Genomic DNA, 26,511 nt, shown 5'->3' with positions numbered 1-26,511 from the left:
TGCCCCAGGTCCTGTTTAGAGAGTGGGCTGTCTGCTTAGAGGCAAAGTCTGAACACATTTTCACTGTCTCCTTGTCTGTTGACTTAGGTGAGGGTGTTTGGGGAGTCAACAGTGATCTCTTTAGTGTTTGAACCATTGTTCCAAATGTATTTTTCAGGTGCATAACAAGCCCCTGGGGAAGAGATTTTCTTTGTGATATTCTAGACCCCCTGGATCTGCTGTGCCTGGCCCAGGGCGTGGCGTGACCCGGTGGCCAGCGCACACTGTGACCGGAAGCATAAGCTGATGCTAGTGGGGACGTGAAGCAACAGGGCTCTCAGACAGGACTAGCAGGGTGTAAATTGGTACAGCCACTTGGAAAACAGTTTGGCAGTTCAGTGCGAGTGAAGATTAGCATGCCTGGTGACTTAGCACTGTCTCTCCTGGGTATAAACCCAAAGAAAAATGTGTTCCTGTGCACCAAGAAATGCTTCTGTGACCGTCCCTGGCAGCACTATTCACAGTTGTCAAATACTGGAAGCAACTCAGTGCTCAACAGCAGTAGAGAGGATTAAACCTGTGGTGGCAAAAATGTGGGCCTCATAACAAAGTGGAGCCTCATGCATGTGGCGTTAAGAAAGCCAGCACGCGAAAGGATGCAGACTGCCTGAAGCGCAGAAGCGGGTGGAAATAGATTACGGTGTTGGAGTCAGCGTGAGGTTGTGCTGGGGAGGAGGGAAGGGCCGCGGAAGGGCTCCATGGGGCTGGAAAAGCATTTCTTGACTGCGCAGTGATTACCCAGGTCTTTGTTAGAAGTTCTGTGGCCATGCACAGATGTGTTATGTACTTTTATATGTGTGAATTAGACTTCACGGCAAAAAGAGAAGAGGTCGTGAGCTTTGGAAGACTCAGACCTTCGTTGGAATCCTGCTTCAGCCACTTGTCGGCTATGGAAGCCTTGGAAAAGGCACTAACCTCCTGAAGCTTCAGTTTGCTCATCTGTAAGGCGGAGAGAAAATCTCCCCTGGACCTCTACATATAATTAGACATTGCTGTAGTATCTGGGTACAGTGCCGTGAGCTGTACTTTCAGAAATGGGAGCTGTTATTAAGGTACATCAGTTGGAAATTTCCTTGACAGCAAAGTAACAGAAGACCTGACCCTCAATAGCTAAAACAATTAGGAGGTTATTTTAATTGTCTAATAAGAATGTTGGAGGTGGGCAGCTGCAGAGAGGGGAATTCGCCCCAGGAGTCCTCACCAAGCCGAATTGCCCTTGCTTCTTGTCTGGAGCTGATCACATGACCAACTATTGGAAGAGCTTGGAAAGCAGTATCGGAGGAAGGGCACTGAGGGAGCGTGACTGGCTCGGCCTGAAGTTTTTCCTGCAAGATTGCATGTCAGAATCACCCGAGAGGAACTTCCTATACATGTGTGTCTGTGCATGCGTGTGCGTGCGTGTGTGTGTGTAGCTAGGTAAGAGGGTACTTCAAAAGATTATGGCAAGGTGGGATTAGAAAATAAGTTTAGCAGCCGGCGCCGCGGCTCACTAGGCTAATCCTCCGCCTAGCGGCGCCGGCACACCGGGTTCTAGTCCCGGTCGGGGCGCCGGATTCTGTCCCGGTTGCCCCTCTTCCAGGCCAGCCCTCTGCTGTGGCCAGGGAGTGCAGTGGAGGATGGCCCAGGTGCTTGGGCCCTGCACCCCATGGGAGACCAGGAAAAGCACCTGGCTCCTGGCTCCTGCCATCGGATCAGCGCGGTGCGCCGGCCGCAGCGCGCCGGCCGCGGCGGCCATTGGAGGGTGAACCAACGGCAAAGGAAGACCTCTCTCTGTCTCTCTCTCTCACTGTCCACTCTGCCTGTCAAAAAAAAAAAAAAAAAAAGAAAAAAAGAAAATAAGTTTAGGGCCAGGAATCGTGGCTCTGCGGGTTAAGCCACCACTTGGGATGTCCAGTCCTGTGTCAGAGCGCCAGTTTGAGTCCAGTCCAGCTTCCTGCTAATGCCTCCTGGGAGGCAGTGGATGAGGGCTCAAGCACTTTGTCCCTGCTGCCCATGTCAGAGACCCAGATGGAGTTCCAGGTTCCTAACTTCAGCCTCGCCCAGCCCTGGCTGTTGCAGACATTCAGGGGGAGTGAACCAGTGGATAGAAGATATCTCTTCCCCCTGCTCCCACCCTTTCTCTCTGTTGCTCTGCCTTTCAAGTGGATGAAAATAAAAGCAAATAAACATTAAAAAATTAAAAATATAAGTCTGAGGGTGGCACGTGGCCAGTGATTAAGAGACCAGTTGTCGTGCTCACATCCCACATTGGAGTACCTGAGTTCAATTCCCAGCTCCATCTCCTGATTCCAGCCTCCTGCTGTGGAGACCTTGGAGTTAGCAGTGGTGATGGCTCAAGTAGTTAGGTTCCTGCTACCCACATGGGAGACCTGAATTGAGTTCCTGGCTCCCAGGTTCAGCCCCTGGCCACCATCATGGGTATTTGAGGAGTAAGCCAGCAAACAGGAGCATTCTATTCACCCCCACCCCTCCATGCCTCTCAAATAAAAATTGTTTTAAAATTTTGTTTATTTTTAAATACATGCATGGGAGTGCATGTTTGGTCCCCAATTCAGACCAATTGAATCAAAATCACTGGTGTTGATTTGGAAACTGTTTGAAAGCCAATGCCACAGTTAAGATTCCAGATACCAATAGCCAAGACAGGCAGGTGTTTTATATGAAAGTTTATGGTCATCTGTTTATAATACAGTGTTGCAATGAGAGCCCATCTCCCCGTGGAGCCTCTTAAGTCCCTTTTATTTTCCACTACCTCATATGCCTCTCCTCCATGCCAGTGTCAGCTGCGTGGGGATGTGGGACTTCATCTTGTTCACTGCTCCTGGAATAGGACTAACGCTAGGAGTCACTCAGCCAATGTACGTCGAGCATCTGCAGGTATTTCACATGCATCGTTTCATGTCATGCTCCCAGCACCCTTTCTGTCACCATTCCCACTTCACAAAAGAGGAAGTTGAGGTCAGAAATATGAAGTCCCTTGGTCAAGATCACACAGCCAGGAAGCAGCAAGTCAAGTCCTGGCTCAGACCCAGGACTTCATGACCGTGCAGCTTCCAGCCATCACATGTCTCTTGGCAAACCAGACCCCTCCTGGGCTTGAATCCCTCTGTAGGTCCTGAAGGCCTCCTAACCGTCCCTTGTCTCCCCTGAGCAGCTCATCACCCTGCGGGGCTCCATCCTGGAAGACGCCACGCCCACGGCCACGAAGCATGGGACTGGGCGGGGCCTGCCGCTGAAGGATGCGCTGGAGTACGTCATCCCGGAGCTCAACATCCACTGCCTGCGGCTGGCTCTCAACACTCCCAAGGTGACGGAGCAGCTCCTGAAGCTGGACGAGCAAGGGGTGAGTCAGGGCCTCTGGCGGGGGGTGCCGGGCAGTGACCTCAGCCCCACTCCTGCTGCCGCTTTCTGCGTTAGCCACTTTTTTTTTTTTTTTTTTTAAACAGAAACCAACTCCTTAGGATAGTTTCAGCTGAAGTCAGGGTGGGGGCTGGGGGTAAAGGTATTGAAGCAAATTCTAGGAGCTCTAAGAGCAGGAATGTGGCCTGGTCTTGGGAAATGTCTGGAGATGAGACAGCCGCACGGTTTCCACATATGCGTGTGCCTAAGTACACGTGTCTGTCCTCTCCATCTCTGCTCTCTCTCTGGAGCATTGTGGTTAGAAGTACAGCCACATGCACATTCCAGTTAGCTGATCCTGAGTCGCAGGACAGCCATTGATCAGCGTAGAAGATCACATGTCTGTTCACGGTGCAGTGACCAGGTGAATACCTAAACAAGCGTAACTATTGGAGGCCTGCCCCTCCCCTAAAAAATGTTAACTGAGCCCGGAGCTCTCCAGATGTTACTGTTGCAGACTCTCAGCCAGTCCCAGTCCACCTCCGAGAGCCAGTGCCAGCTGCCCTCCACCCGCCATCGAGAGGAGAACAGGCAGCATGGGCACCTGGTTGTTCCTCTCTGGAACTGGAAGGAGGACAAGGGACAACTGGGACATGTCCCGATACCTGTTTCCTTCCGCTGGCTGTGGCTCTGAATTCCTGAGCGATCCTAGCAGCTCCCAGAGCTTAGCGGGCAGAAAGATCCTTTGTTCTGTGCCTGCGCCGTGTCTGCCCGGCCTCTCTCCATAAAGCTGCGCTTGCCTCTGCAGCTCTGCCGGAAGCACAAGGTGGGCATCCTCTACTGCAAGGCAGGCCAGAGCTCCGAGGAGGAGATGTACAACAACGAGGAGGCCGGCCCTGCCTTCGAGGAGTTCCTCTCCCTCATCGGCGAGAAGGTCTGCCTCAAGGGGTTCACCAAGTACGCTGCCCAGCTGGATGTCAAGAGTAAGTGGAGGCCGGTTACATCACAGGGAGGCGCCACCACGTGCCCGCCCTGCCCGTGGGCCAAGGTTAAAAGGCCCGGCAATACCAGCGGGAGGACCTGGGGCACTGGGAGCTCTGGGGTCCTGCTGACAGGTTGCAATCAACACAACCGTCCTGGAAACAGGGCAGTATATTCTAGTAAAAGCTGAAGCTACCCCCCATCCCGCGCTCTGGGAATTGCACTGCTAGATGTACACTGTGTGAGCAAGCTGGTGCCCACGCACCTGGAGAGTGCCCAGTGTCTGCAGCCAGGATGCGGGCCCTCAGCAGCCTGGATGAGGGCCACGTCCTGCGTGTCGTGTTGGACAGCGAGTCTCAGGAGAGTAGGTGCTGGATGATGCCTTTTACGTAACAGTTATTTAGAAAGCACACCAACAGTATGCTTCTGGGGGATTTGTTCTTATTTAGAGAGCTCTAAGAATGAGCAAGGGGGTGATAGACGGCAGTGTGCAGGCTGGTAGTGGCTGCCTCTCCGGAGGGAGGGCGGCTACTCCGGAAAATGCTGCTCACATTGGAGCTGGTGCTGGTCTCTCAGGCAGGCGATGGGACACACTCTCTGAGTGCATCTTTGGATATGAGTACAGAAATCTGTGTAGGATTACAATTCACAGTAAGCTGTCAAGGTGGGTCGGGGTGAATGGCATCCGTGGATGTCACAGCTCCTGTGGGATGGACTGCCAGTGTCCTTGCTAGTGAGCTGTTCTGGGGTTAGAATGCTCCAAGATGGCTTAGTCACTTGCTCTTCCCCACAATTTGGCAAGCCTCAGTTTGTTCGTCTGTGGAATGGAGGCCTAGGTCACAAGACTGATCTCAGCAAGGGACGCGTTAAGTAGGTGCCTGTGTCTGCCATCATCGTCACCTTTGCCCACTCTGTCCGAAGAGGCAGCAGGAAGAATAAACATGTTACCGTGCTGTTAGCTGGCCTGGCGATCTTGGGCGGTGGTTTTTACCTCTCTACCCCAGTCTCCTCGTCTGTTAAGTGAGGGTCATGGTGGTGCGTGTCTCAGGAGCATGGTGAGGGTTCACACAGACGGCAGCGATCCAAGTGTCCTAGGCCCTCGCCCTGTGCCGGGGCTCTGAGGGGTCTGCAGGTGTGAGTGCTGCCCCGGGGGTGCTCATGTGGTGACTGACCCCGCCCAACACCCTGGCACCCGGGACGCCAGCAGGTGTGTCCACTGACCTTTATCATTCCCACGGCCAATGTCACTTTCTTCACTAAGCACAGGCAGAAAAGGAAAAGAGGCTGTGGTGTCGCCCTTGCCCATAGCCTTGCCGTCCTCACTGGGTGACGTGAGGGTCTGATGCCCAACACAGGGCCTTGGAGAAGAACAGCACCAGGCAGACCCCAGCTGCGGCCATGTGGGTTCTGTGGAAGCAGATTTCCTCAGAGGACACTGGGAAGCACAGTGCCCCAGGCAGTCTCCTCAGCCAACAGGCAGGGATGCCCCTGGCTCCCAGCCCAGCGCTGGCCCTGGTCACCCGTGGCTTCAGTGTCCCCTACCTGACACTGGAACAGTAAGGACACAGACCCGGGGGGCAGCATTGTGGTGTAGCAGGTAGAGCTGCAGCCTGCAATGCCAGCATCCTGTATAGGCACTGGTCTGTGTCCTGACTGCTCCACTTCCATCCAGCTCCCTGCCAACGTCTTAGTAAAGCAGGTGGAAGATGGCCCAGGTGCCTGGATTCTTGCTACGCGTGTGGAAGACCCAGAAATTGTTCCTGGCTCAGCTCTGGCTGTTGGAGCTATCTGGGGGAGTGGATAGAAGATCTCTCTGTCTGTAACCCTTTCAGATGAATAAATCTTTAAGAACAAAAAACAATCAAACAAACAAACAAAAAAACCCACCGACCAGGAGTCAGTCAGCCTGGGTGCAGACTCTGCCACCCAATGCAGTGTGACCTTGGCCGAGGCACTCCCTCTCCGTGTCGCAGTTTTGCCTCTAAGTGTGGAGTCAGTAGTCAGGTGTGGCTCTCCCTGATCACAACCCCTGCTCCTGAAGGTAACTGGTATCCTCAGTCCTTATAGTTTTGCTGCTTATGGATGCATCCCTACACAGTACAAGTTGTGGGGTCTGCATATAACGTGAATGAAATCCTACCATACGTGCTTCTTTGTGTCTGGCGTCTTCCATGCAATGTTATATTTGTAGCAGCTGCCCATTGCAGGCCTGACTTGCTCTTTTTCCTGCTAATTTTCCACCCTATGAATATACTGCAGTGTGTCTATCCCTTCTTACAACTGACATGTGAAGATTCTCGAACCCCTATCCCAGGGCACATGTGCACGATGTCTTCAGGCTATGGCTCTGGAGGAAGCACTGGATTATCAGAGTGGCTGTACCACGTTACACCCCCAACTAGCCACATGAAGGGCACATGGCCCCATATCCTCACCAGCCCTTCATACCATCAGACTTTTTAATTTTTTTTTTATCAATCCGGTGGTTGTATATTGGGAGGTTTCCTTTTTAGCTAAACTTACTTAATTTTAAAGAGTGGACCTGAGGAACCAGCTCTGTGGTGTAGTGGGTAAAGCCACTGCCTGCAGTGCCAGCGTCCCATATGGATGCTGGTTTGAATCCTGGCTGCTCCACTTCCAATCCTGCTCTCTTCTGTGGCCTGGGAAAGCAGTAGAGGATGGCTCAAGTCCTTGGGCCCCTGCACCCATGTGGGAGACCCAGAGGAAGCTCCAGGCTCCTGGCTTCAGGTTGGCCCAGCTCCAGCCATTGCTGCCATTTGGAGAGTGAACCAGTGGATGGAAAACTCACTCTCTCTCTCTCTCTCTTTCTCTCTCTTTCTCTGTAACTGCCTCTCAAATGAATAAATAAATATTTTAAAAAACAGATTTGAGTAAAAGCGTCAAGTGGAAAACTAGCACAGATGGTGTGTGGGACATTGCAGAAACCCATGGGTTTTGGAAATGTACTAACTGGTGTCTCTCTCTCAGCCGACTCCACGGGAACCCACTCCCTCTACACGACATACCAGGACTACGAGATCATGTTCCACGTCTCCACCCTGCTCCCTTACACCCCCAACAATAGGCAGCAGGTCAGTGATTTGCACCTGATGCATGCTTGCTCCCCAGGCGTTCTCCTCCCCTGTGGCTGTTGGCTGTCCAGCACTGGCTCTCTCAGAACTGTCCTGTGCATCAAATGAAGGCCCTTGGCCTTGGAGACCCTCCGTGTATGTGGTCACTTCACCTGGGAGGAGAGGTTAGGCCAAATGTGGAGTGACGTCTGTTTGGTACCAGTTTTTCTTGCTATTCTTTGGCCTCCTGCTTGACCCTAGCCGCCTCAATCCCTCTCAGGGGTCTCTGAGTCATCACTCGTCTTATGAAAACAAAGAATGAGTCACTCAACATTTGTTTGACTACAAATGGCAGAAGGTCAAACTGGCATGAGCGAAAAAAAAAAAGTGGATTTATTGGGTTCTGGGAGAAGACTGGCTTTAGGTGTGCCTGGATCAAGGGCTCAGACAGCATTAACAATCCTGCCCATTTCTCACCTCTGCTCTTCTTTGGAGTGGCTTTGTTCACAGGTCCTCCTAAGTCATGACAAACATGTCCCCTAGCAGCCATGGGCTCCCATGCCACCAGCATAGCCACTCCAGGGGAGAGACAGGTGTTCCTTCCAGTTGTCCCAGAAATGTTCCATTGCTGAAACTCATTGGGTCACCCACATGAAAATCTCTTGCCTGGGATGGAGATAGAATGGGCTGACCGGCTAAACCTGGGGCCTGTGTCCACCCCAGAGAGGGTGAGTGCAGGCAGGGAGGTGTTTTCCAAAGGGGATGGATGTGGGTCACAGAAGAGGAAGGTGGAGGGACAGAAAGGCAAGGATAGCAGCCCCCACTGCCAGTGTGACCCAGATCCTCCCGGACACTTCCCAGCACAGGGTCTAGGGAACGGCTCTTCCTAAAGTCTAATGAAGAGAAACCCCACAGAGTGTTGACAATTCAGGAAGTGAATATTTGTTCCTGGTTGATAAAAGTGATAGTGTAGGTTTTGTAGGCCAAAAATGGTCAAAAAGCAGCAATTTTGTAAAACTAACCTGATAGCGTGCCATTAAGAGCATTGGTCTCCGAGTTAGACTAGAGTTGGAGTTCTTTCTTTGCCTTTTCCTAGCTGTGTGGCCTCAGAAAAGTGACTTTACCTCTCTGAACCTCAGGCTCCTCTATAAACTGAGCTGAACGATCATGCCCGTGTTCTGGGCCGACACTGAGAAAGGTCCATGCTCTCATACTTGAAACTGGAGCGCAAGGCAGGCCAGACACACAGGAGCGACACAGGAGTGGGGCCGTCTCTGAGTGTTTGGGTAGCCTGATGGGAAAAGTTGGCTCACAGAGTGTAACAGAAGTGTGTTAGAATCCTGGCTGTTTCCATCACTGCCTGACTGAGGACAAATCATTTAATCATACCTCACAGGGTTGTTATAAAGCCTCAGTGAGGTTGTGCATGTAAGTTGTAAATAGTTATAAAAAGTCTAGTATGGGATCTGCCCCAGTAAGTAAGTACTTTATCTAGTCCTTTCGTTTAAAGTAGTTTAGAACACACACAAAGAACGAACAGGAGGGGCCAGCATTGTGGCACAGTGGGTTGAACCATTGCCTGCCATGTGAGCACCTGTTCGAGTCCCTGCTGTTCTGCTTCCCATCCAGCTCCTTTGTAATATGCCTGAGAGGGCAGCTGAGAATGGCCCAAGTGCTTGGGCCTTTGCTGCCCACGTGGAAGACCTGGATGGAGTCCCAGGCTCTTGGCTTTGGCCTGACCCTGCCTCAACTGTTGCAGCCTTTTGAGGAGTGAGCCCTAGTGGGTGCAAGATCTTCCCCCCACCACCTTGTCTCCCTCTCTCTCTGTAATGCCACCTTTCAAATAAATAAATCTTTAAAAAAAAAAAAAAAAGGAACTAACAGTGGTTAAGATACCACTTGGGGTGCCCATGTCCAATATATCAGAGTGCCTGGGTTCAAGTCCCAGCTCCACTTCCAATTCCACCTTCCTACTAATGTGCATTCTGGAAGGCAATAGGTGATGGCCCAAGTACTTGGGTCGCTGCCACTTATGTGAGAGACCTGGGTTGAGTTTTGGGCTCCTGACTTTGGCCTGGCTGCTTGTGGGCATTTGGAGAATGAATCAACAAATAGAAGATCGTTCCCTACTGCCTCTTGCCCCAGCCTATCAAGTAAATGAAAATAATTTTTTAAAAAAAATTGAAAAGCAAAAAGAAACAGCTCAGTAGTGTGAGCTGAGCTTCTACCTGTGTCTGGCTGTTTCGCTGCGAACCATCTCATTGAGAGCTGCGTGGGACACCTCTCCGTGGGTCTCCTGTTGCCCACGTGGATTCCTTGACAGCTATGTGAAGATCGAACCTAACTATAGACATTGGAATCTCAGCTGACAGCAGCAAGGAGACATCAGTGTTCCTCAGAGACTGACCAGCAGGAGAGAGAAGGCAGGGCTCCCCTAGGCCAGAATAAAGGCCCAGCTTCCCTGACCTTCTCAACTCAGGTGTCCAGGGAAGGGGTGGCAGGCGAGAGCTGGCCCTGCTGCCTGCAGGCCTCTGGGCAGGCTGAGCCCTTGTCCACGAGTGTGGCTTTGAGCAAGCTGAAGACCACAGGCCATGCTCTCCTTCAACAGACTCTGCTGACTAAGCACCGCCTCCTATCTGCCAGGCACCGTTGTAGGCACTGAGGGTATGGTGAGCAGAGGGCAGTGAGCAAAGCCAACACAGTCCCTGTCCTCGTGGGGCTGACGCTTCAGTGGGAAGAGACGCACAAAGGGAGAGGGGAATACACTGTGTTAGTAGTAGGGACAGAAAAGTGGAGGTGGGGAGTGCCGGGCAGCGGTTAGATCCTGGAGGAGATGGTCAGAAAGGCCTCTACCAGAGGGGACGGTGCAGCAGAGATCCAAGGAGTGAGGGGGGACAGCCAGTGCTGAGGCCTTCAGGTCAGGCCTCCTTTCTGGCATGTTGGAGGCGCAGGGGGGCCAGTGTGGGGAGGAGCATGGGAAACGCAGTCACGCAGGGAGTGGTGGTGGACCGCCTGGGCTGTGCTGGGCCTTTGTCCTTTATCACGAGTGAGAGGGATTCGTGGGAGGTCTCTGCCCTAACGCAGCTCCTTCCTGGGTTCCTCCACGTGTGGGGACAGTGGGGGCCCAGAGTGGGAACGGGGAGACAGTGAGCAGCTGCTTCAGGGTGAGGCAGGGCCCCAGGGCCAGCCTGTGACGCTTTCCTCTCCCCCCGGTGCCCGTTTACCAGCTCCTGAGGAAGAGGCACATAGGCAACGACATAGTGACGATCATCTTCCAGGAGCCCGGAGCGCTGCCCTTCACCCCCAAGAACATCCGCTCGCACTTTCAGCACGTCTTCATCATTGTCCGCGTCCACAACCCCTGCACTGACAGCGTCTGCTACAGGTACGCCCGCCCATCCCGCGTGCACGCCAGGCAGCGCGCAGAGGCAGCACGCAGCTCCTGGCTGCCTCCTGTGCTGCCTGTTAGTAGGGGCGGGGGCTCCCAAGTTCTGATATGGAAACCATCAGGGATTTGTATTTGCTTGAAGTCTTTCATTGCAAGTGGCAGAAAACCCACCTAAGTCTGGGTTAAGACAAAAGTGCAGTTGTGTCTGCTGGTGCTCAAAAGTGACAAGGTTAGGAATGACTGGATCTGCTTCGTTTTCCTGTACTTTGCCTTATTTCCTGGCAGCTGGGAGCTTCTTAACATCCTATCTGCAGCAAATCCAGCAAAAAGAGGGCTAATCTTTCCCCGGAGCTGAAGCAGAAACCCAAGAACGGAGCTAATGGACGTGGTTGGAATCAGGTTCCCATCACAGAGCCAAGTGATTGGCCAGGCTGGGCACCAGGCCACCAGGACTGAGAGGCACAGGAGTGATGGCCCCAAGGAAAGATCAGGTGGAAGGATGGAGACAGGGCAGTCAGGCACCGGAGATGGACCCAACCAGGGAGTAGAATTGAGGACTTTTAATTAACAGGGGCCCCTTCCCCGTGTCCTGCATTCTGCATCTTTGTTCCGTATCCTCCCCCAGCCGCAGTGAAGCCCAGGAGAGGGGGCAGCCCCAGAGAACAAATGGGAAGCCCTCCGTGGGTGGGGAGGGAGGCCAAAGCTGTGGTCCTTGGGAACCATCCTGTGAGTAACCCAGGCCCAGGCCACAGTGCAGACTCAGGAATAGGCTGAGATGGGTTATTTTCCAATTTTTGAGAGTGGCCTGACCCCCGGCGACCCCACCCAGGTGCCTTCACGGAGGCAGCGGGGTCAGCTGTTTCCTGTGCATCCCAATGCCTGACGCGCAGACGCTGTGTGTTCGGTTTCCTCTTCCCCCGTTTCTGCACACACGGCAGCCTGTCGTGCACACTGTTCTGCAGCCTGTCTTTGAGGTCTTTCCACACCAGTACACAACATGCTTTTGAATTCCGACTACTTAATATTCTACGCTGTGGACACGTCCTCTGTTGATGGACACTGGCAACGGTAACCCCGCTTCTGCTCAGTGCACACGTTTCCAAGCATGCCGCTGTAGGGTGCATTTCTGGAGGTAGAGGGATGTGCCTGTGTGTACTGGTGGTCTGGGTGCGGTTGCCAGAATCCACTAGTTTCTTCTCTCCGCTGGGTGTCCATGTAGCACTTGCAGTGGAGAAGCACGGGGCTGGGTGTGCTGCCCACTGGCTGCTGGGAGCCAGCACACTGGGTAGCAGGACCTGCTTACAGGTAAGGCCCCAAGCTTGAGGCCTGCTCTCCCCCAGCGCATTTGTTCCCAGGACATCCGGGGGCCGCTGCAGAGCGTCTGTACCTCAGGCTCCGGGTGGCACTGAGCACACCGGCATGGTGCTGGGCTTCAGAGGTGCAGTCTTTCTCCGCAGCTGAGAGGTAGCCCTGGTGAGAAAAGGTGGGAGCCGTTCTCGCACACACCCCACCCGTGGAAAAGGAGGCAGCCCTCTTAGGTGTCAGACATGGCGGGTTGAGTTGGCCTGGCCGGACCCTTCTCCCCATCCTCCCCACACTGTCTGCCCCTCTCCAACCTGGCGGCGGCCTCCTACCTCTCCCAGCCTGCTCTGTGTGGTCTCCAGGGTAATTTCTTCTTATCTGGTGCACAAACTTTTCTTGTTTTTTATAATCTGACTTAAAATGCTTTTTATTATGCAATATTTTAAACCTTCTGAAAAGTGCAGAAAATAATGTAACAGACACCCATGTGCCCACCACCAGATTTAACAGATGTTAACATTTTGCCTCATTTGCTGCAGCTCTCCCTCTTTTTTTTATTTTTAAAGAAAGAAAATGTTAGCGATAGAACCAAAGCTGCCCCTCACCCACTGCACTTCTCTCCCTTCCTTTGCCCTGGCAGCCACTCTCAGGACACACCCGGCCCTGTCTGTCCCCTGTGGGAGGGAGCCATCTGCAGTTTGCCAGGCCCCACCCACCCCAGTGTGACCTCCTGCCCCTCCTCGCCCCCTGAGTCCCCCCAGTGGATTCCTAACTGCCCTTTAGGGCCGAGTCAGATGTAGCTCTGACACCCTCCAGTGGTCCTTACCCTCCCCACGTGCTGTTGCCAACACACTTCTGTCACAGCGCTCACCACACCATGAAAGTGACTTCTTATGACTTGCGCCTCCCGTGAAAGTAACCCAGTGTTGTATTTACCTTCATTTTCCTGTCATGGCACAGTGCTTGGCACATTGTGGGCCATCAAGGCATTTTTGCTGGCTGAACAGATGCCTGGCCCAAATATTGTAGGCACTAAGAAAATAATCTTTAGGTTGTTGGGTGAATAATTGTGAGTGTTCTAAAAATACCTCCTGAGCTGTGATGGTCAGGGGACCTGGTGGTCACACCCTTGCCTAGCTGGGCGTGGCATCCTGTGCACTGGGTCCCGTGTGGTGCTACACGGCATAGCAGCAGCAGTGGGGAGTGGTGGTAGCCAGCCCAGTCCCTCCTGCTGGGAAGGGAAAGACCAGATGCTCTGATTGTTCAAAAGCCTTCTGTAGTTTGCAGTTTCATAATTCTTGAAATCCTGAATCAGAACTGTGGGAAAAGCCAAACCTGTCACTCTAAACAGCCAAGTGCTGTATGAGATGTTGCAAAACTCTTCCCATCCACGCAGCACAGTCTGACCCTGTCATTAATTGGAGGTGAGGGATTGGCGAGGTTATCTCATCCATCTCCTGCCCCGGGGCAAGGCCACGCCCCCAGAACTTCCCCTGGAGGAACACTGGCCTGGTCTGTGTAGCCTCTGCGGAGTGTCTGCCCTGGGAAGCGCCGTCTGCCGCTGAACTTGCTCCCGCTCTAAGGTGCTACAGCTTGCTTTCTTCTGGGTCTGTGCAAGTTGAAATCATTACTTCATACTGAATACCTGGGGAGTCTGGTAGGCCTTGGGGGGTACCTGCCTGTGTGGCACTCCTGGAGTGTGAAGCACCCCTAAACAGAGACTGAGCCAGAGTCTGACCTGTCACATGGGGGTCACGCAGTAACCCCCCCCCAGTCTTCTCGCATATTCTCTCCTTTGTAAGGTCACCACAGGGTTCTTTGCAGATTGCCGGTCTCTGGGTCAGTCTCTCCACGTCCATCATCCATCAGGGTCCCAGCAAGAAGCAAGTGCCCTCACCCAAGTGTGTAAGTGAAGTTAATGAATAGGCTACTAACAGAGGTGTGGCTAGGTTATGGAGCCAGTGTGGCCGAGTGAGGCATCTAAGGGCTAGCAGCAGCAGGGAGCCACTTTTGCACCACCCAGCTTGATAGAGTGAGACGAGGGATGGGAAGAGAAGTTTCTGGAAGCTGATAAGGGAGTTGAGGCTATGCGTAAGGGACTCACCACAGCCCAGCAGGGAGGAAAAGACAAGAAATAAATGTAGTAACCACTCTCCTTCTGTGCTTCCCACTGGTCAAACTCAGCTGGAAGCCAGAGGACCCGAGAGCCACGGAGAGCTTCCTTCCAGAGCCCTGAGCAGGCCAGAGCATGGCAGATTTCAGGGGCCAGTGGACAGTTTCGCCACTGATCAGATGAGTCAGTGGTTGCTGCCCTCCTGATAAGGATGGAAGCTGTGACACATTCCCAAGGTCTGTGTGGCCCTGTCCTGGTACAGCATCCTGCTCCGTGTGTGTGGGTTTTGGCCCGTGGCCTCAGCTGACCCTGTTGTATGCCCTTCCTCATCAGGCCGTGGCACACGCCGTGCCCTCTGCTTGCATTGCTCCCCCCACCCTCACCACCTTCCTCTAGCTCCTGCTCAGCCCTTAGAGCTCAGCTTAATTGGCGTTTCCTCAGAAAGCCCTCCCAGATGCCAACCCAGATCCAATCCATGTTCCTTTGTTGTTTTGTCATTACTTTGTCTTTGTGAGTTGACGTGTGTGTTCACTTGATGTCTCTCCTGTTAGATTAGAAGCTTTGGGAAAGCAGAGACTACCGTGTCCCCAGTGTCCAGGAGAGCAGGTGTCCAGGAAGTGCTTGTCCCTTTTGTGGAGGCGGGGACAGCAGAGTCAACCAAACAGGAACAAGCAGGTTAGGGGGAGGGGAGCCACAACAATACAAAAGTTGCACTTTGTAAATTCATATTTATTAAATTAAAAAAAAGATTAAAAAAAAAAAAACATGAACAAGCGTTACATTGTGTTCAGGCTTCACGGCGTATTTTTAAATCCGCATTTTAAAAACCATCCTGAGGTGGGCACAGTGGTGCAGGGGGCTGGGCTGCTGCTTGGGATGCCCGCATCCTCTATGGGAGGGGAATAGAGTCCCACCTCAGTCCCATCCAGCTTCCTGCTAATGTGTAGCGTGAGGGGCAGCAGCTGAGGGCTCAAGTAGTTGGGTCCCTGCCACTCACGTGGGAAACCCAGATGGAGTTCCTGGCCCCAGCCTGGCCCAGCCCTGGCTGCTGTGGACATTTCAGGGAGTAAACCGGATGATGGAAGGTCCATCTCCTCACCCTCTATCATCTCTCTGCCTTTAAAATAAACAAATATACATGCTTTGAAAGTGAAATGGTAACACCAAGTGGGAGGGGGGAAGAACCCTACAATAGGAGAGAAGCAGTAGGAACTCTTCCTTACCGCCATACTCCCAAGTTGAAGCATTTATTAAGGATGAATGTAATACCTACAGTACTTTAAGAACACTAAGTTAACTTCCTGCTCCGTCGTGTGCCAGGGCTCATATCATGCAGCCTTAGTGGCTTCTGCCTTCGCCTGTGGGTGAGGCTCTAGCAGGTGCCTTGATCTTTCTGCTCACTTTCAGAAATCATCTGCCCAAAGGTCATTGGGTCTCAGCTCGCTTGGGTCATGAGAATGTTGCTTCCAAGCTGTTCGTCAGATCTCTAGACTCAGTTCATCAACAGCTCTCCTCCCAGCTCAGGGTTGCTTCCACCAGGAAGCCTCGTGGGTAGGGAGCCTGATCACCTCCTCCGTTCCTCCTCCTCCCAGCTCTGCCAACTGCCAGGTTCTGACTCATCCATGGCCAGAGTGCAGGGAAGAAAAGGGAAGCCGGGAAGTACCACTTGCACTGTGGTGGCAGCTAGCTGGGCTCCAGGATCTTGCAGGCCAGGGACCGGACCCAGATCTCCTCACCAGAAAGGCCACCAGGGGGCCTCTGCCCAGGAGGGTGGGGGAACAGGGCTCACCTCCTAGTGGGTGATGGGGCTCAAGGATTTTGGGGTACAGGCTCTTAGATAATCTCCTTTTTATAAATTAATGGAGTTGCTGTCTGATTTCTGACTTAATGGCATCTCTGCCAAAACTGAAGGGAGAAAAGTCACATGGTAACTTCCTATTATAATGAATTTTCCAAATAAGCTTTGTTGAGATGATTTAGAAGGTGTATTAGTGTTATATGATGTTAGAAAGAACTAAAGCGCGCCAGAGAGGTAGGTCAGCTGGGATCTGGCTGAACTTTGTTCCAGGTGTCCCGCATCCTTTTGGAACCAGCAGGCCACCTGGGGTCTGTTCATCCCGTGGTAATGGCAGGAACATAGGAGCCAAGCCCAGCCCTTCCCACACATTTCAAGTCTTTGTTTGAAAGCTATTGGCCAAATCAAGTCATGTGATCAGGCCCAGGTTCACTGGGCGAGGGATGTACCTGTGTACAAAGGTGGAGAGGAAGGAGTGGATTCCACCAAATTGAAATCTAATCCACCACACAATCGCCGTGTGTGCAAAACAGTAATAACTGAAGTTGAACAATACTCAGGTCATTCTCCTTGACGGCTATGGGTGTTCAAACATCTACTATATAGAAAGAAAAATGTACAAGCTTGCCTAAGGGTTGTTTCTAAGCTTCTAATCTAGTTGGCAGCTTTCTCATTAGATGTGCATTTCATTCTTCAAGACGGAACTCCCTTTGATCATGTGTTTTCTTCCTAAAGACAGTCTTAGTGCTGTTCTTCCCACTCTCAATGATTTCTCCCTCCTCAGTATGGCTGTGACCCGATCCAAAGACGCTCCTCCCTTCGGCCCCCCGATCCCCAATGGAACCACATTCCGCAAATCTGACGTCTTCAGAGACTTCTTGCTGGCCAAGGTGATTAATGCTGAGAATGCTGCACACAAGTCTGACAAGTTCCACACCATGGCCACCAGGACCCGCCAGGAGTACCTCAAGGACCTGGCTGAAAACTGTGTCTCCAACACACCCATTGACTCCTCTGGCAAATTCAACCTCATCTCCCTGACCTCCAAGAAAAAGGAGAAGACAAAGGCGCGGGCAGGCGCCGAGCAGCACAGCGCGGGGGCCATCGCCTGGAGGGTGGCAGCTCAGGACTATGCCCAGGGGGTAGAAATTGACTGCATTTTGGGAATTTCCAATGAATTTGTGGTGCTCCTGGACCTACGCACAAAGGAAGTGGTTTTCAACTGCTACTGTGGGGATGTCATTGGCTGGACCCCAGACTCCTCAACGCTGAAAATCTTCTATGGACGAGGGGACCACATCTTCCTACAGTCCACAGAGGGTTCTGTAGAGGACATCCGGGAAATTGTACAGAGACTAAAGGTAAGACACAGCTCGGCAGTGATCCCTGTGGTGTGGCAAGAGCTTTGGGGACCATTGAAGTATTTTACATAGACCAGTCAGGTGGGCTGGCACACTGATCAGCCCAAAGAGGCTCAGAATTGTCACACCCCTGCAGCCTGGGTTCTTTCTGGGGAAGGTTTGGACCAGGAATCTGAGGCTTTCCATGCTGTCATCACATTGGAAGAATAAAAGACCTGCTTTTTAACCCAGAGAGTTGCCAGAAAATATAAATGTGTGCTTACATAAGGAATGTGAGAGTGTTGTCTAGAAGATAAAAATAGAATGAAAAGGTTCTAAACCATTAAAGAATAGGGGCAGGCATGGTGAAGATAGAAGAAAGTATGATAAACGAAACTTTAACTTAAAATTCTATGGCAGGCATAAGTTTTCTGTCTGGTAATCACAATAAATGTGAGTGGTTTAACTTCCCTATCAAAAGACAAGGACTCAGTCTAGATAAAAGTTTTACCCTGAACTCTTGGTGACCAGCTCAGACTCGGACTGTTGGCCAAGCCAAGATGGCAGATTGGTCACAACTTAGTTGTTAGTGACTGCCTAAATCCTCATGCAAAGAAGCACTGAGGCGGCCTGCACCGTGGCTCACTAGGCTAATCCTCCGCCTGTGGCGCCGGCACCCCAGGTTCTTGTCCCGGTTGCTCCTCTTCCAGTCCAGCTCTTTGCTGTGTCCCCGGGAGTGCAGTGGAAGATGGCCCAAGTAGTTGGGCCCAGTACCCACATGGGAGACCAGGAGGAAGCACCTGGCTCCTGGCTTTGGATCGGTGCAGTGTGCCGGCCATGGCAGCCATTTTGGGGGTGAACCAACGGAAGGAAGACCTTTCTTTCTGTCTCTCTCACTGTCTAACTCTGCCTGTCAAAAAAAAAAAAAAAAAAAAAGGCAGCAGCAGCAGCACTGAGGCTACCCCCAATCCCCATGGAAAAAGACTCTAGTCAGGGATTGCCTCCACAGGGAGTTAGCAGAGTGGCAGGTCATGCCTGCTAAATAGAGAAGGGGTGAAACACAGTTGTTAACATCACAAGTTCTGTGTTAGAAGGCTTAGCTTCAAGTCCTGGCACTGCCTCCTACCATCTGTGTGCCCTTGACCCAGGTTATTTAACCTCTGCGTGACTCAGTTTCCCCATCTGAAAAGTGGGAGCAAGAATCTTTCTACTTAAGGATTGGATGAATTACGGTGCCTAGACAAGCTTACCTGACTTGGGCTGTGGCTTCCCAATGCCACTGTCACTGGTGCTGTCCTTGGCCTTCTAAGCCTTTGCATTCTCATGAAGTTCACAGCCAATAAGTGGCAGAAGTGGGGTCTGAATACAGGTTTTTCTGACTTAAAGCCTACTTGTGGGGCTGGTGTTACGTTGTGAAAGCGGCAGGTTAAGCTGCCACTTGCAACACCAGCATCCCATATCAGAGCGCCGGTTTGAGCCCCAGCTGCTCTGCTTCTGATCCAGCTCCCTGCTAATGCACCTGAGGAAGCAGCAGAAGGTGACTTAAGTACTTGGGCCCCTCCCACTCCTGGCTTCAGCCTGGCCCATCCTCAACTGGTGGGGCCATTTGGGGTGAACCAACAGATGGAAAATCTTTTACTCTCTCTGTCACTGTGCCTTTCAACTAAATAAAATAAATCTTTAGAAAGAAAAAAAAAAAAAAAAAAACAGAAAACAACCTGCCCAACACAAGGCTGGTCTGTAACTGCTTACTCAGCACCCCTACTGGGTGCCCGAGAGACTCCTGAAATAAGAGGTCCAAGAGCAATCTCCTGGTGCCCTCCCCACCCCACCCTCTCAGTTCTCTCTCAACAGAAGACAAGTCCATCTCTCCGCTGGTTGAGGTCAGAAACTTTGGCATTAGCCTGACCCCGTCTTTTCTTTCACACCCGCTTGCCATCTGTCCATCTAGTGGAGACTACAACTACTTCTCCTTTCATCGCCTTTTCCCTGGCATGAGCCACTGCTGTCTCTTCTAGACTGTTGTGGTGGCCTCCTTATTGATCCCCTCTGTCCCCAGCCTTACTTCCCTGTGGTCTGTCATGTACTCTGTGGCCAGAGGGGTCTGATCACATTGCTGCTGACTGCAAACCTTCAGCTAGCTCTCGGTAAAAAGCCACTTCCTGCAGTGGCTCGCAGGCCCTGCATGATCCGGGCTCTGACCTTGTCTCCCCATTCCTCTCTCTGCCACACAGACCCCTACTCTTTCTCCAGTGCGCTATGCAGGCATCCAGCCTCAGGCCTTCGCACTGCCTTTGTCCCTTCACTGGAATCCCCACCCCTGATCTCCACGTGGCTCCCTCCCTCCCTTTGGGGCAGCGTCTCAGTGTCTGAGATTGCAAGCCCCCTTGCCTGACTTGGCCCAGAGCACATTCCGCCCACTTTGCCTGCTTTTCCGCCATCTGACGTGTTGATTGATTGATGTATCGCTGGCTTACCACTATGCGAATGGCACATAGTGGCCACTTAGCACGTACCAGATGTGTGCACGAATGCAGACTCTCTGGTCGTGGGCTGGGGGCAGGGCAGGGGGCCACACAGCATGGCTTTGCGTTTCTTCTCACAGAAGCCCACCCCATTATCTTCCCTGCTTCACAGATGAGGAGACTGAGGTGCAGGGAGGTCACGTGACTCGCCCAGTGCCCAGAGGGAGTGAAGAGCCTGAGATCTTAAACATGAGACCATTCCACTCCCCAGATCCTGACCATGAGCTCTGTTTTCTTTTCTTTTCTTTTCTTTTTTTTTTTATTATTTGACAGGTAGAGTTATAGACAGTGAGCGAGAAAAACAGAGAGAAAGGTCTTTCTTCCGTTGGTTCACTCCCCAAATGGCCGCCACAGCCAGTGCTGTGCCTATCAGGAGCCAGGAGCCAGGAGCTTCTTCCTGGTCTCCCATGCGGGTGCAGGGGCCCAAGCACTTGGGCTATCCTCCACTGCCTTCCCGGGCCACAGCAGCGAGCTGGACTGTAAGAGGAGCAACCGGGACTAGAACCCAGCACCCATATGGGATGCCGGCGCCACAGGCGGCGGATTAACCAAGTGAGCCACGGCGCCAGCCCCTCTGTTTTCTTGAACAGGAGCTGTGCCAGGCTACATTCTCTCTGTGCCATGCCCACTGTTGGCACAATCTTTTTAGAGTCTATTTCCACAGCCACCCCCTACCCTGAGTCTTGGCTCCAAAGCCTACATAGGTGCCATTGGACCAGAAAGCAGACGTTAGCCGTCTCCTGTGAAGGGGCAGGCTCACCCTAAAGGACACATGGCTGTGAACTCTCTCCTTGTGAAGTCCTCCAGGGCAAGGATTCCCCACCCTCTCCTGGCAGAGCTGGGATTCAAACCCAAGGAGGCTGACTAGATACCCTAGGCACCCTGAACTAACCCCATCACTTCATTTGTTAATGGAACAAGTTTTATTATGTGCCTGGCCCTGGGACACAGTGGTGACAGTGAGCCCAGGCCTGCCTTCATGGGGCTCTCATCCAGAGCAGATCTGGAATGAGCAATTACAAGTGCAAAGAACTTAAAAGGAGTGTTAGGGATGCCAGGAGAAACTATTGCAGGCAGCTGAATCGGATGAGCAAGGGTCTTACATCCACAAGTTGGACACGTCCCCTAGTTAGTTAACAGCCAAAGCTTCACATTTAGATTTCATGCAGATCTGGCTTTCTGGCTTCTTTTGAAAAATTGAGAGATCTAGCTCCACAGGGCCCACATTTGCATAGGACAGGGGTCGGCTGAGTGGGCCGAGGGGGTCCCCATGAATCTTGGCAGCCCACATCTCTTGTTTACATTGCCTGACAAGCACCTGAGCTGTAAGCTGGGCCCAGGAAGCTGGGGAGATGCTCCCCAGGAATTGAATTTCTTTTTCTTTTAAAGATTTATTTTTATTTATTTGAAAGTCAGAGTTACATTGAGAAAGGAGAGGCAGAGAGAGAGAGAGAGAGTCTTCCATCCGCTGGTTCATTCCCCAGTTGGCCGCAACGGCCAGCCAGAGCTGTGCCGATCCGAAGCCAGGAGCCAGGAGCTTTTTCTGGGTCTCCCACGTGGGTGCAGGGGCCCAAAGACTTGGCCGTCTTCTACTGCTGTCCCAGGCCACAGCAGAGAGATGGATTGGAAGTAGAGCAGCCGGGACTTGAACCGGCACCCATATGGGATGCCGGTGCTTCAGGCCAGGGCATTAACCCACTGCGCCACAGCACCGTCCCCCCGCCCCAAGGAATTGAATTTCAAACTAAGACTGGAACAGTGGTAATTGTCCTGGTGAAGAATGAAGTATTCCTGATTTTTAAGGAAAATAAATAAATTGCTGAAGTAAATGAATGGGGAAATGACCCAGGGTGCAGCAAAGCAACAGATTCAACAGTACAGCAGCCACATGCGAGAGGCGAGGGGCCATCTAGTCTGTGACCTGGGGCAACAGTTTTACCCTCAGTTTCCTCATCTCAATCAAATGAGAAGTATCCGCCTTCCAAGTGCGATGTCAGTGAAACTGGGTGTAGCAAGAGCTTACCCCAGGGCCTGCCTGGCACATGAATCAGCCCCCAGGAAAATAAGTTTTACAAGGGGACCTGGGGCAGTGTGTGCAGGTCATGGAAGAGGTTTCTTTGAATTGGTTGTGTGTTGGGTGTCATAACTGCTCCCTGTCTCCTTTCTGGAAACTTGTGAATAGCAGAAATGGTTCTCCATGTGTGGCTTCCTTTGATTTGCTACAAAAGTAAAGGAGACAGAAACTTCAAGACACAAGAGACAGAGTGGCTCTCCCTCATCCACAGCAGCTGTGGTAGGTAGTTACAGACTGAACTGCTGAAACAGAGACCAAGTAGTTGAAATAAGATAGGAGTTACTTCTCTTTGAGTTCGCACTCCGGCTGGCCAAACCTGGCAGGGAGCTCTCGCCGCTTCCGTCTTGGGTCCTTGTTTCCATTGTGTTGATGCAGCTGAGTTTTGCACAAAGCTAAGTCACTTCTAGCACAGTCCTGTCTTCAGGGAGGGAGAACACATGAGAGTGGAGGACAAGCGGTTTTAAGAACATGATAGAGAAGTTCCATCAGCCGTGTCCTGTTGGCCAGAACTGAGTCATACGTCCATCCCCAGCTGCAAGGGAAGCTGAGCGGAAGAGGGGAGAATGGGTGACGGACAGCAGTTGGCAGTCGTGGCCTCTGCCGTGTTTAGTGAGCCATTACCCACACTCTGGGCCTCTGGAAGTCTGGACCCTTTCATGATGGTTCTACAGTGGCCCATAGGATAGGAAAGAATGAAAGGGCCACAGGACATCTCTGCGGGAAAAGATAGGATTCCTTTATAAAATGTCATTTGGGCCAGGTTTCCCCTTCCTAAATTCTCAACATCCAAGTCATGAACCAAACTGACTTGGTGACCTTTACAAGGTGAGTCCTTCACATCCAAACCCTTGCTTCTCACCACAATCAAGAATGTGATTGATCTGAGTGCAAGGAATATTTCTGTTTGTGTCTGTGTGTGTATAGATGTGTGAGTACATGGTGTAGTTGGTGACAGAAAATTATTTCCTATTTGGAGTGGTAGTCAGAAAAGTTTGAAGCCAGCACTCCGATAGATCCATTCAATAGTGTAATTCCCAGTCTGAGAATGATTTCTCACAGGAGATTTGAAGATTGCGTGTGGTCTTCCCATCATGCAATTTTGAGGAAAGGCAGGCAGCTCTTGATATAACGCAATAGCTGTAGCTTGGTAAATTCACCCTTTTTTATCCAAAGGAGAAGAGGGAATCACTAATGGTACGCTGCAGGCCTGGGGCTTCTATTCATTAGGTCCCATTTCTTACAGTAATACGTTGTCATTGGGAGATCTCGCCAGTGAAGCAGGGAGTAGTGGCAGGCAAGGCCCTGTGCCACCTGGTCAGCTCCCCATTGGAGGAAGATGAGAGGAGGAGATGGGGAGGGGTCTGTGCCTCTGAAAGTGATGAAGTCAGGAACGCAGCACGGGGCGTTGACCATGCAGCCAGACAGTGCTTCTCCCTCCCACTTTGGATAGTTGTGTCAGCCGGGATCCAGTATTAATAGCTTAATACAGCAAAGGTCCATGTCCATCTTGGGTTTAGCTTGGGGGCTCTGCACTGTTAATGTGAAAACCTTAGCTGTCCCAATAGCCACCATTGTATAGAAGATTACCGGTCTCCAGCAAAGGGAATTGGCACTTAAACACCCTGGCCCAGGGGACATGCCAGTTTCACTCCTAACTCACCCACCTGACTACATGGCCCAAAAGTGCAATCCCACAGACAGCAGAAGGAAAGACATAGGGACGTTTGAAGACTACAGCACATGGCCTCCTGCTGTGGTCTCTGCTCAGTTCTTCTCCAGAAATCAGGAACTGCCGCTGAGACCAGGTGGACGCTCCTCCTGCTGATAGGTTGCAGTCACCTGACTCACTAGGTGGAAGTGAGCAGGTGTTTGAGCGGAAAGAGGTGATCTGGGGCAGACATTCGGCCTGCCAGTTAAGATGCCTGTTAAATACCTACGTCTCCTATCGGAGTGCCTGGGTTCAAGTCCTGGCTGCACCTCAGTTCCAGCTTCCTGCTGATGCACATCATGGGGGACAGCAGGTGTTGGCTCCCAGCGTCAGCCTGGTCGGGCCGCAGCCATTCTGTGTGTTTGAAGTCTGATCCAGTGGGTGGAAGTGCTCTCTCTCCCCGCCCTTTGTTTCTCTGCCTCTCAAATTAAGAACAAAATGGGATGGGGTGGGGCGGGGAGCCGGTATCTGACCGGGGCCCTCTAGAAGTGCTGATCCTAACAGCTTCTGAAGTTCAGTCGTGCATATTCTCTGCAGGTGATGACCAACGGTTGGGAGACTGTGGACATGACCTTGCGGCGGAACGGGCTTGGGCAGCTGGGCTTCCACGTGAAGTACGATGGGACAGTGGCTGAGGTGGAGGACTACGGGTTTGCCTGGCAGGCCGGCCTCCGGCAAGGCAGCAGGCTGGTGGAAATCTGCAAGGTGGCTGTGGTCACATTGACCCATGACCAGATGATTGACCTGCTGCGCACCTCTGTCACCGTGAAGGTGGTCATCATCCCCCCTTTTGACGACGGCACGCCCCGGAGGTAAGGGCACCTGCCCTGAAAGGAGGGAGCCGGGTGGGGGTGCACAGCTCCCAAGAGGGCTGGCCCGAGGCCTCCCTGGCACAGTCACCTGAGGCCTCGGTGGAGGGGCCAGACAAGCCCTCTCAGTGGTAGTGGCGGTGCGTGTGCGTGTGTGTGTGTGTGTGTGTGTGTGTGAGAACGCCTGTTGATTTCTTGCTGTGTTCCACTTTGAAGTCGGCTTGCGTGTACTCTCCGCTCTCATCACCACAGTCCCGTAAGGTGTAGGTACCTCGTTGCTTACATTCCCCAGGTGAAGTGCACAGTGTTAAAAGGCTCTTCTTGCCCAAGGGCACACTGTACTGCAGGTCATTTGTTCATCACAGATTAATGGAAGCCCTACTCTGTGTAAACTCCACTCGAAGTGCTGTCAGCAAAGCAGAGTGCCTGCTGCCTTGGAGTTTGTGTTCTACAGGGAGACGCAGCAATAGAGAAATGGATGTGTGGTATAGGATCACCAGGTCTGGGAAAGAAACTGAAGCAGGGTGGATGGCCGGGCTTCCGCGTGGTGGGAAGGCCGCCTCCAGGGTGGGCAGAGAAGGCTGCAGGAGGCTCCCTGGCAGAGGCAGCCGTGTGGTTTTCTAAGCCAGAGTTTGTTTGCATTTTTGAATAGAACATTTCCAACATAATTCAAGTGTAGAGCCGGCTGGTCCTCCATGTCCGCGGGGCCAACCGCAAATCAAAAATATCTGCATCTGAACGGAACGTGTCCAGAAACTCTCCTGGTCATTATTTCCTAAATAACACAATGTAGCTGCTGCGTGGCATCCACCTTGTATTAGGTATGATGGGTAATCTAGAGGTGATACAAAGTCAGGAGGATATATATAGGTTATATGCAAATGCTATGCCATTTTATATCAGAGACTTGAGCACCTGCTGATTTCATCACCCAGAGGGGTCCTAGAACCAGTCCAAGACAGAGTTCAGAGGATGCCCACTCTGAGCCCCCACCCAGTTCCACACACACCCACACGTGGCCAGTTTGTTTTGTAATCTCTGCCTCTACCACCCTCGGGCTGTGGATTATCTGGAACAGTCCCAGGGCTTAGACTGTATCTCTGCATAGTAAAGACCTTTTCTTTTTTTATTACACCAAGCAAATTTGATAATAATTGCTTAATATCATTTTTTAAAAATTTCTGTGTTTGAGGGGCCAGCACTGTGTCATAGTGGGTAAAGCTGCTGCCTGTGGTGCCAGCATCCCATATGGGCGCTGGTTCAAGTCCTGGCTGCTCCACTTCTGATCCAGCTCTCTGCTGTGGCCTGGGAGGGCAGTGGAGGATGGCCCAGGTCCTTGGGCCCCTGCACCCACGTGGGGGACCCAGAGGAAGTACCTGGCTCCTGGCTTCAGATTGGCACAGCTCTGGCCGTTGCGGCCAGTTGAGGAGTGAACCAGCAAATAGAAGACCTCTCTCTCTGTCTCTCTACCTCTCTCTCTCTGAACTCTGACTTTCAAATAAATAAATAAATCTTTTAAAAAAAATATGTATTTGAAAGACAGAGTTACAGAGAGGGAAGTAGAGAAGACCTTCCATCTACCGGCTCACTCCCCACATGGCTGCAATGACCCAGGCTGGGCCAAGCCAAAGCCAGGAGCCAGGTGCTTCTTCCAGGTCTCCCGCATGGGTGCAGGACCCAGGCACTTGGACCATCCTCCGCTGTTTCCCAGGTGCATTAGCAAGGAGCTGGATCAGAAATGGAGCAACTGGGACACAAACCAGTACCCATATGGGATGCCAGCATTGCAGGCAGCAGCTTTACCCACTATGCCACAGCACTGGCCCCAATATCAACTCTTCATCTGCTGTTTAGTTTTTCCCCGTTGTCTTAGCTACATGGTCTTGTTTGTTTTAAAAAGGCAGCTGTTGATTTCATCAGGAGCCTCTCAGTGCCTTGCTCGTGTCTCTTTAAGGTTCCTTGAATCAGTCAGTTTTCCTTCCCCTTTTTTTTTTTCCCTCCTGTAAGTTTATTTTAGGAAGAAATTC

General features: G+C 52.0%; 1 protein-coding gene across 3 annotated transcripts in view; it reads left to right on the top strand.

Moving 5' to 3' along the window:
- The window catches only part of SIPA1L3 (signal induced proliferation associated 1 like 3), a 244,468-nt gene that overhangs the window by 154,797 nt on the left and 63,160 nt on the right, over positions 1-26,511 (top strand). For all 3 annotated transcript variants that reach the window (XM_008257242.4, XM_008257241.4, XM_002711497.5), the window contains exons 5-10: positions 3,194-3,382; positions 4,187-4,361; positions 7,348-7,451; positions 10,658-10,815; positions 16,813-17,389; positions 24,213-24,487. In XM_008257242.4, coding sequence (XP_008255464.2) covers positions 3,194-3,382; positions 4,187-4,361; positions 7,348-7,451; positions 10,658-10,815; positions 16,813-17,389; positions 24,213-24,487 — 1,478 coding nt within the window. The remainder of the gene's footprint in view (positions 1-3,193; positions 3,383-4,186; positions 4,362-7,347; positions 7,452-10,657; positions 10,816-16,812; positions 17,390-24,212; positions 24,488-26,511) is intronic.

Source organism: Oryctolagus cuniculus, chromosome 18 (genome assembly GCF_964237555.1).
Source record: "Oryctolagus cuniculus chromosome 18, mOryCun1.1, whole genome shotgun sequence".
NCBI classification, from domain to species: domain Eukaryota; kingdom Metazoa; phylum Chordata; class Mammalia; order Lagomorpha; family Leporidae; genus Oryctolagus; species Oryctolagus cuniculus.
This window is presented reverse-complemented; position numbering and strand designations above follow the sequence as displayed.